The 11,418-nt window shown below is 39.6% G+C and overlaps 1 protein-coding gene across 3 annotated transcripts in view; it reads right to left on the reverse strand.

The window, feature by feature from the left end:
* Sec15 (exocyst complex component Sec15) overlaps positions 1-11,418 on the reverse strand; it is a 250,812-nt gene that overhangs the window by 45,739 nt on the left and 193,655 nt on the right. For all 3 annotated transcript variants that reach the window (XM_071683731.1, XM_071683732.1, XM_071683733.1), the window contains exon 11: positions 5,585-5,776. In XM_071683731.1, coding sequence (XP_071539832.1) covers positions 5,585-5,776 — 192 coding nt within the window. The remainder of the gene's footprint in view (positions 1-5,584; positions 5,777-11,418) is intronic.

Genomic DNA, 11,418 nt, shown 5'->3' on the forward strand with positions numbered 1-11,418 from the left:
ATCATTTTCCTCTTCCTACTCATACACATGCCTTACATAATTGATAAAAAATTTTCACTGCTGCTAGCAACTTACCTCCCACACCATATACTCTTAATACTTTCCATAAAGCATCTCTATCAACTCTATCATTTGTCTTCTCCAGATCCATAAATGCTACATACAAATCCATCTGTTTTTCTAAGTATTTCTCACAAACATTCTTCAAAGCAAACACCTGATCCACACATCCTCTACCACTTCTGAAACCACATTGCTTTTCCCCAATTTGATGCTCTGTACATGCCTTCACCCTCTCAATCAATACCCTCCCATATAATTTATAAACTATGCCTATCTAAGCTCTATTTCAGGTGTGAATAATGTTGGTAGTCACATGGCACCTCTCACATCATCCTCCCAACAATACTTCCACAGCAGTCTTCCATTCCCTTATTGCCTATATTGTCTTGAGACACAGAGCAGCAGATCAAGTGTTCTGTTTACTCACCACTTCTCTCAACTGCTCAGACTGCTGTGCTGTTCTAGCTTGAGCTACAAATATTTGAGCTTGAATATTTCAATCTTCACTCAGCACTTCAGTTACTGATAAAACGGTTTTTGCTCAGTTTTCACTGTTTGCCAGTGGTAAGGAAAAAAATATAGGGCTATGAAGAAAAAATTATCAAAATTGCTGAGCATTTACTGTTGGTAGATTCGGAAGATCGACCACTCTGGCCTTTCCTCATCAGAAAATTTAGTTTTTTAACTTGTCTGTTGGTAGTTAGACAAACTATTTAGATGTTGCTAACTTTAATTATATGGGAGGGTATTGATTGAGAGGGTGAAGGCATGTACAGAGCATCAGATTGGGGAAGAGCAGTGTGGTTTCAGAAGTGGTAGAGGATGTGTGGATCAGGTGTTTGCTTTGAAGAATGTATGTGAGAAATACTTAGAAAAGCAAATGGATTTGTATGTAGCATTTATGGATCTGGAGAAGGCATATGATAGAGAGTTGATAGAGATGCTCTGTGGAAGGTATTAAGAATATATGGTGTGGGAGGCAAGTTGTTAGAAGCAGTGAAAAGTTTTTATTGAGGATGTAAGGCATGTGTTCATGGAGGAAGAGAGGAAAGTGATTGGTTCTCAGTGAATGTAGGTTTGCGGCAGGGGTGTGTGATGTCTCCATGGTTGTTTAATTTGTTTATGGATGGGGTTGTTAGGGAGGTGAATGCAAGAGTTTTGGAAAGAGAGGCAAGTATGAAGCCTGTTGTGGATGAGAGAGCTTGGGAAGTGAGTCAGTTGTTGTTCGCTGATGATACAGTGCTGGTGGCTGATTCATGTGAGAAACTGCGGAAGCTGGTGACTGAGTTTGGTAAAGTGTGTGAAAGAAGAAAGTTAAGAGTAAATGTGAATAAGAGCAAGGTTATTAGGTACAGTAGGGTTGAAGGTCAAGTCAATTGGGAGGTAAGTTTGAATGGAGAAAAACTGGAGGAAGTAAAGTGTTTTAGATATCTGGGAGTTGATCTGGCAGCGGATGGAACCATGGAAGCGGAAGTGAATCATAGGGTGGGGGAGGGGGCGAAAATCCTGGGAGCCTTGAAGAATGTGTGGAAGTCGAGAACATTATCTCGGAAAGCAAAAATGGGTATGTTTGAAGGAATAGTGGTTCCAACAATGTTGTATGGTTGCGAGGTGTGGGCTATGGATAGAGTTGTGCGCAGGAGGGTGGATGTGCTGGAAATGAGATGTTTGAGGACAATGTGTGGTGTGAGGTGGTTTGATCGAGTAAGTAATGTAAGGGTAAGAGAGAGGTGTGGAAATAAAAAGAGCATGGTTGAGAGAGCAGAAGAGGGTGTTCTGAAATGGTTTGGGCACATGGAGAGAATGAGTGAGGAAAGATTGACCAAGAGGATATATGTGTCGGAGGTGGAGGGAACGAGGAGAAGTGGGAGACCAAATTGGAGGTGGAAAGATGGAGTGAAAAAGATTTTGTGTGATCGGGGCCTGAACATGCAGGAGGGTGAAAGGAGGGCAAGGAATAGAGTGAATTGGATTGATGTGGTATACCGGGGTTGACGTGCTGTCAGTGGATTGAATCAAGGCATGTGAAGCGTTCGGGGTAAACCATGGAAAGTTGTGTGGAGCCCGGATGTGGAAAGGGAGCTGTGGTTTCGGGCATTATTGCGTGACAGCTGGAGACTGAGTGTGAACGAATGGGGCCTTTGTTGTCTTTTCCTAGAGCTACCTCGCACACATGAGGGGGGAGGGGGCTGGTATTCCATGTGTGGCGAGGTGGCGATGGGAATGAATAGGGGCAGACTGTGTGAATTGTGTGCATGGGTATATATGTATGTGTCTGTGTGTGTATATATATGTGTAAATTGAGATGTATAGGTATGTATATTTGCGTGTGTGGGCGTGTGTGTGTGTACATTGTGTATGGGGGTGGGTTGTGCCATTTCTTTCGTCTGTTTCCTTGCGCTACCTCGCAAACGCGAGAGACAGCGACAAAGCAAAATAAATAAATAAATATAACTTTACTTTTGATTCACCTTAACTATATCAAGAATAAACCTTATTACCAGCCATCAACCTTGAATTCGGAGACTGTACTTGACCCTGCTATATGATGCAACAATATACCATAATTATGGTTAAAATATGTTTGCACTGCTATGCGATGATGCACTTGCCTTGGGTAGGCTAAATACAGTATGATGGGTTAGATGTCAACAGAGCAACTGACCAAACTTTCCACATCGTCTCTGAGGCATAGGGTAGATTCCTATAACAAAGTTGAATTGTTATAATAAAGTGAAGTACATTTAAAATGTTACAGTAAACCTCACTTCCGATGAGTCAGTATTTGAAATGTCTAGTCTTCTCAACTAATACCAACAAGGAGAATTATGAATCTGTCATGACTGCTCTCTTTTTAATATCTGTTTAACACAATTTCACGGGGTGATTAACGACCTAACAGAAACTATCAATATCTTACTTTTTTGGATACTCAGGCCAATTGGAAAATCAATGAACACAAAGTTAGAGATATTATTTGATACAAGTAGTTCACATTAATCATAATTATCATACAGGAAAGGGTGAGCTTCTAATGGCAAATGGGGTTTACTTTTCCTTCTATCTATCTATCTATCTATTTATATCTCTGATGCCTGTTCCCTCTGGGAACACCTATCAACGGTGACCATGGCAAAAGAGTCTCCGCTTATCCCTGTCCTTATATGCCTCCCTCGCAAACACCATTCCATGCATTCTTCCCGTTTCTCTCCCTCCAGTACTCCAGAATTTTGTTCAAGCTCTGATATCTTAGGAAATGAAGATTTCAAAACAGTACCTATAGTTCCTTTAAAACTTGGCTTTCATAAGGATAATCAGCTGGTTTCATGACTGTTATTCATTCAAAAGGAACACCTGAGTGGTTCATCGTTAAAGTGCAAATGAGCAAACTGCTACAATGAGAGAGAGACCCAGGTGGTCAGCCATATCCTTTAATCTACTGAGCCCTAATGATGAGCTTGTAAATGACAGTATGGGAAGCTCATTATGGGTATGAGGCATTACACAAGTTATTGGACAAATGCAGACAGTGCAACAGTGATAAAATAACTACTGGAGTGCTGTGCTGGTGAGGTTGTTGCAGTGATGGTGGTCATTGCATAAACCAGCATATTTTAGCTTGTCAGTATGGATGATCAAGTCTAAAATTTTAGGATTACAATTATGAAGACTATGTAGATTGTAAACAAGTCTCTCATTAGTTAAAGTCATCCTGTCATAAAAAGGGCAGCCCCCTCTCATTACCACCCTTCGAATAGGTAGCAGTAATTTCAAAGTTTCCAAATGTAGAGAAAAACATGCGAGAGAGAGAGAGAGAGAGAGAGGGGAGAGAGAGAGAGAGAGAGGGGAGAGAGAGAGAGAGAGAGAGAGAGAGAGAGAGAGAGAGAGAGAGAGAGAGAGAGAGAGAGAGAGAGAGAGAGAGAGAGAGAGAGAGAGGAATTTGATATGAATGTGCCCTAGTATTTCTAAACTGTAGATAACAACAAATTACATATAATAGTTAATACTTGTCACAATTCATTATTTGTTTTGCTCTCGTAATCATTACTTACAACCTCCGTTAAGTACAACATTGCAGATATGAAGTAATCAGCAATTGTAATCATTGGAACTGACTCCATGGTTTTTAGAGGAATCACAATCGATTCCACTGTCTCCAAAGCCAGAGTAATCATAATCAATTCCACTGCAAATGTAATCATAACCATGATTACATTATGATTACTTGCCAACTGTGAAGCTCAAGTTTATGCCCTCCACAGAGAATAGTAAATTTGGGGAAAATGAAAAATGGAATAGACCTATACTAAAACTGAGTGCGACTTAAATATAGAGATTATATAAAAAGCACCCAAGAAAAGTCTATAATCTAAAAGTCATGCCATTAGCAAAGGACAGGAGAACTGGGGACAAGAACTGATCAGGTTCAGTTAGGCCTGGCAACTGGCCAACAAGATATTGCAGGTTTGGAAAGATAAGAGTTTTAGTTCAAGTTACACTGAATCTAGCTATAGCCTTGTGGTTTTGAAGATTACTAACTTTTACTTCTTAACATGCCTAATATTCATAGTCACATTTCAGCAAATGAAACAAATGCTTGGTCCTGTTTTCTTCCAATAATGTAATTTGTAATCATAATCAATCACAAACAATGACAATTATAACTGATTCCAATGCTGTGGGAGGAATCGTAATCATAATCACAGTCTTCCTAATTAATCAAATTCAGTTCCATGGGTGACAGAATTGCAACATATCTGCTATGTTGTGTAATGTCATCTCTGCCTCTGCTAACCCCCTAACCCCTCTGCCCCTCCCTTACCTCCACCATTAGTCAACCCCCACCCAACCCCTCTTGCCTCCCTCTCCCTTGTGAATTATTTGGCTCTGTCAATCCTTCCAGTAAAACTCTTTCTCCACTATGTACTAATAAATAATTACATCCATCCTCTTCCCATCTATTGCATTTAGAGCCTAAAAATTCCCATCCATAAAACACCAATGGGACTACTATATATTCGTAAACTTACCCATCTTTGCCCTAACAGACAATGACCTTTCCTTTCATAATGTTACTTGTTTTTATCATCAACATGCATTGACAAAAGCATGCCCCAATCATGGCCATCTTGGATGAACGGTAAGATAACATGTATGAAAAACAAATGAAGGAAGAATCAATCTGAGCTTCTCATGTTTTTGCAGACCTAACTCTTAAAGGTGAGAAGAGTATAAGATGAGGAAAAATAAAAGAAGGAAGGGAATTTCACAGCTTTGCTGAATGACTAAAGGAAGAGGAACCACAGTAGTCAATCTCTGAATGACTGATCTCCACACAGATAAAGTGAGAAGCAGCAGTCAAACATGTTCTGTGGATTTAGATCACATATGCTAGGGTATACAAAGACACCAGACTTACTATACCTTAAAACATAAGGACATAATACACATAGTGTCACTGTCATATGATATTCATGATAATAAAGAAATCATATCCCTGGTTTACAGACTAAAAACTTACCCTGTTAGCTTGGCCACATAATGTTCTAACAGAACATTAGCATGCTCCAAGTGAAGAGTGTTGATGGTGATCTGTATTAGCTGAAGAAGACGCAGCCCAGGTCTTTTGATTAACGTTGCCAAGCAGCCACTCAGGGTTCTTGTAAGCAGCAGGTTGGTGGATTTTCGAACCATATCCTCCTTTTCTGTTTGACTGCACATTAAAAGAGAACTTTTAATAACTTTACTTATTCTGCACTAACAAAATTACAAAATTTCAGTATTACTGCATTTTTTATGACTATATCTTCATGATACAAATAAAGACTATGTCTGCTACCAATTAATGCTTTATTCAAATTCCACTCTGACCACTTTTTTTTTTAAACTTTACTGCTTCTCCCATATTAGCAAATCAACACTGGGAACTTAATGACATTTTCAATACCACATATCCACTCTCAAATTCTCATGTAAAATATACTGAAACTAGCACCTGCAATTCACGAGCCCTAAAGACTAACCCATGTTTGGTTTTGATTACTATGCCTACATGACTTGGTTTAGCCCACTGTAAGCATATCAACCTTGCACATACCATTTCAAACAATTCAATTCTATATCGTTGGTGCCTTTCACATGTACATCAAGTCCACAATATCCTAAAGCCTCTTTCATTTCGGTCTTCCATGTACTCAGTCTTCTCCTCCCACTTACTCCCTCCACTTCTGACATGTCATATGTCCCCCTCCCTTCACTTCTGAAATGTCATGCCTCCCTTTCCCACTTCCTCCCACCACTTCTGAGATGTTATATCTTCCCCTCCCACTTGCTCCCTCCACTTCTGACATGTCCAGTCTCCCCTTTCCATTTGTTCCCTCCAATTCTGCCATGAAGATCCTCTTAGTCAGCTTTTCTCCCTCGTTTTCTCAGTGTCTAAACCACTCAGGCAAATACTGGTCAGCTCTCTCAATCATACTGTGCTTTAATATCACAACAATCTCTTATACAGTAATTCCTTCCATTGTACAGCTGTCTCAGTCCTCCAAAATTTAATTTCCAGTATATTCAAATCTGTCCATTCCTTTACATCCAAGGTTCAAGACTCACACCTATATAACTTTGTCAGGAATACTTTACCTATAAACATACTCATTTTTGCCATAGGAGACTTCTTCATGCAACTAAACATACTTATTTTTGCTCTAGAAGACTTCTCCATGCCAATAAACATAATTATTTTTGCCCTAGAAGATTTCTCCATGCCAATAAACATACTTATTTTTGCCCTAGTAGACTACTCCATGCCAATAAACATACTTATTTTTGCCATAGGAGACTTCCTCATGCCACTAAACATACTTAATATTGCTCTAGAAGACTTCTTCATGCCAATAAACATACTCATTTTTGCTCTAGAAGACTTCTCCATGCCAATAAACATACTTATTTTTGCCCTAGGAGACTTCTCCATGCCAATAAACATACTCATTTTTGCTTTAGAAGACTTCTCCATGCCAATAAACATACTCATTTTTGCTCTAAAAGATTTCTCCATGCCAACAAACATACTTTTTTGCCCTAGGAGACTCCTCCATGCAAATACTCCTTCATGCACCCTGGACTATGGTCCCTTCTTCTACCCTACGACTTATTTCAGCCCCTATTGTTCCATCCGCTGTCATATCCACTCCCAGGTACCTAAAGCTTTCCACTTCCTCCAGGTCCTCAATCAAACTTAAACTCAAACCATCCTATCTCAATCCCTCCTGCATCCCATTACCTTACTTTTGTTTGCATTTACTCACAACTTCTTTCTTTCCCAATCTCTGTCATCAGCTTCTCTCTAGAGTCACCCACCAGGGTTATGTCATCCGTAAGCAGCAACTAATTCAACCTTTCCCCCTTCCCCTCCAAACGTGCACACACACACACACACACACACACACCATCATATCCAAGGCCAGCTCTTAATCTAAGACCCCCTCACCACCATCTTAATGTACAGATTACAGACTAACATCACACATCCTTGATGCACACCCATTTTCACTGGTTATCACTCAGCCTCCTTCCTTCCTACTCATACCCATGCCTTACTCCTGTTCAGTGTTCTCTACTCAATGTTCCACAATACAGTGTCCTTTAAAAAAATCATGAAAAAAAATGATGAAAGGGAAACCAATGTAGGTTTTGGAAACTGAAAAAAAACTGTTCTCTCAGAGGTGTTGTCCCACAAGGATCAAACATTTTCTAGAACAGAGGGTTGGTTCCCAACCAGGGAGGAATTGGGACCACAGATTAGCAGATTCAAACTGTTGGAATACTGATCTTTCTACAAACTATGAATCCACAGATTGTACATAATTTACAGGACATCGCACTTTATTGAATGTCACAGATTAAATTAAAAGTAAGGATATCTATTTTTTCATTCATTATACATAATTGCTGTTTCCTGCATCAACAAGGTAGCACCAGGAAACACATAAAGAATGGCCAATCCTCTCATATACATATATATATATGTACATATACGCCCACATATGCACATATGCATACATATGCATATCAACATATACATACACACACACAGACACTACATACATACACATGTACAAATTCATACTTGCTTGCCTTCATCCATTCCTGTCGCTAACCCGCCCCACATGAAAACAGCATCGCTATCCCCTCCTTCAGTGACGCAGTCTCTAGCTGTTATGTGTAATGCACCGAAACCACAGCTCCCTATCCGCATCCAGGCCCCACAGACCTTCCCATGGTTTATCACAGATGCTTCAAATGCCCTGGTTCAGTCCACTGACAGCATGCTGACCCCGGTATACCACAATGCTCCAATTCACTCTATTCCTTGCATGTCTCTCACCCTCCTGTATGTTCAGGCCCTGATTGCTTAAAACCTTTTTCACTCCATCCTTCCACCTCCAATCTGATCTCCCACTTCTCTTTGTTCCCTCCAACTCCAGCACATATATCTTTATCAATCTTTCCTCACCCATTCTCTCCATGTGACCAAACCATTTCAAAACACCCTCTTCCGCTCTCTCAACCATATTCTTCTTATTTCTACACACCTCTCTTACCCTTTTATTACTTACTTGATCAAACCCTTTTATTACTTACTTGATCAAACCACCTCACACCACATATTGTCCTTAAACATTTCATTTCCAACACATCCACCCTTCTCCACACAATGCTATCTATAGCCCATGCCTTGCAACCATATAAAATTGTTGGAACTACTGTTCCTTCAAACATGCCCATTTTTGCTCTCAAAAATAAATACTTCATCACTATATGCATATCATTTGGAAAGCATCTTTTGAGCCAGACAATCTTGGAAAGGGGGAATGACATCCTAAAATATGGTGAAAAGGGTGCATGGGACAAAAAAGGTTGAGAATCAGTGTTTTAGAATATTGTCTTTGGAAACCTGGGTTAGGAACTTTCAACCCTCAGTGTTTCCAGTGAGAAAGCAATGGCAATCCCAAATTTTCACACTCCACTCAATTATGGTAGTTGCAGTGTGCTTATCAGGCCCGCCTTTGAACAATCAGAAACTGCCACCGAAATGACATTACTGACCTAATCCTTCTGGCTGTCTAACAGCTCAAGAATTCACAAATTGTGGTCATCAATCCAAAATTGGTTTGTTACAATTAAATGATTCTTGAATAAAGACAGAGGAAGGCACACAGGGTAAGGAAAACAAAATAAAAATGCTCATAGGACACTGCCTTAGAAAGAAAAGGTTATCCAATTTTCAAAACCTATATTTCTCTCTTCTGCAGTCTATCCTATAAGTATTATTTTACAACTACATGAAGAGAGGAGAGTCTAAAGAAAAATTTCAATTAGAAGACTGAACCCAAAATTGAAAACAAATTTCTTCAACAATGATTGAGAGGCACAATCGAATATCTCATGAAGGAGGAATCCCCAGGGCCTCACAAGGTAAATCGAAAATGAGAATCAAGAGCACTGTCAGTTGAAAGTGGAAAATGAGTGACAAAGACATCTTATTTAACCTCCTCTAAAGAGAATGTCTGAGGAAAGCTAAGGTTGAGAGGCCACATTCCTCATATGATGTGCTCTTGTGTAAAGCCTTGTAGAGAAAAAAAATAAGAAAAAAAACAAAAATAATTCTTGCTGGAAGGAATCTTGAGGTTCAAAGCTGTACAAGGTCCCTGGGGAAGTCCAAAATTCTCCAAGGAAATTATCATGATGCTCTTTTGATGAAATCTTACAAGAGTTAAGGGCAATTTCTAATTCAATAGGATCATTATTGGAAAAAAAGGAGGAAAAAGGTTTATCTTAAACCATGAGAACCTGCCTTAAAAAAATCATGTGTATAAACAGTGTGTAATTTACTAAAGAACAAGGCCATAAGGAAAAGTTTTCTAAAGAAGTTAAGGAGCTTAAGTTCCAGAGAAAAAACTGTAAATGGTCTAGGACTTTTGAGAGCTTTGACTTGGATGTGGTGAAAAAGCAACCAGTCTCCTCAGAAAGAAAGATCAGAAATATCCATCCTAAACAGGATCAATCAGATTAACACAAAATCCAAGACGGGTTCATGAAGGGCACTCATCTATGAGGCAAGAGCATTACCAGCCTTATCCTTATCATAACAAAGGTTAGATAAGAATTCAAAACATACGGCTTCAGTCATATCTCAACAAGATTCTCCCAGGAAGGATTTAAGGAATTTCTAAACTAAATGGTACAGTCTTTGAGTACAGGGAAGAATATATATAGTAGAATCTGTTAGGCAATGTCCAAATCTTTGCCTATATAAATGTTTGCTAAAAACAGATATGTAAACACAAGAATCTAGAGCTTTGAGGTTGGGGTCATGCAAAAAAGCTGAGGTGGTCTAAAAAAACAGAAACATCAACTAAGGTATAACTGCAGGAGTTTCTAGCACCTGGATTGTCCATCCTTACAATCCCTTCTAGCTAATTAGTCTGAGAACTTTTCCTAGATGTACAGGGGGAAAAAGGATGAATTCTGCTCAAATAACTTCCAATCTAATTGGGGTGAAGAGAGTGGTGAGAGTAAGTGAGCTTGGGAAGGAGACTTGTGTGAGGAAGTACCAGGAGAGACTGAGTACAGAATGGAAAAAGGTGAGAACAAAGGAGGTAACGGGAGTGGGGGAGGAATGGGATGTATTTAAGGAAGCAGCGATGGCTTGCACAAAAGATGCTTGTGACATGAAAAGCGTGGGAGGTGGGCAGATTAGAAAGAGTAGTGATTGGTGGGATGAAGAAGTAAGATTATTAGTGAAAGAGAAGAGAGAGGCATTTGGATGATTTTTACTGGGAAATAATGCAAATGAGTGGGAGATGTATAAAAGAAAGAAGCAGGAGGTCAAGAGAAAGGTGCAAGAGGTGAAAAAGAGGGCAAATGAGAGTTGGGGTGAGAGAGTATCTTTAAATTTTAGGGAGAACATAAAGATGTTTTGGAAGGAGGTAAATAAAGTGCGTAAGACAAGGGAACAAAGGAGAACTTCAGTGAAGGGGGCTAATGGGGAGATGATAACAAGTAGTGGTGATGTGATAAAGAGATGGAGAGAGTATTTTGAAGGTTTGTTGAATATGTTTGATGATAGAGTGGCAGATATAGGGTGTTTTGCTCAAGGTGGTGCGCAAAGTGAGAGGGTTAGGGAGAATGATTTGGTAAACAGAGAGGACGTAGTAAAAGCTTTGCAGAAGATGAAAGCCAGCAAGGCACTGGGTTTGAATGGTATTGCAGTGGAATTTATTGAAAAAGGGGGGTGAATGTAATGTTGACTGGTTGGAAAGGTTATTTAATGTATGTATGACTCATGGTGAG

The sequence above is a fragment of the Panulirus ornatus genome, chromosome 37 (genome assembly GCF_036320965.1).
Source record: "Panulirus ornatus isolate Po-2019 chromosome 37, ASM3632096v1, whole genome shotgun sequence".
NCBI lineage: Eukaryota > Metazoa > Arthropoda > Malacostraca > Decapoda > Palinuridae > Panulirus > Panulirus ornatus.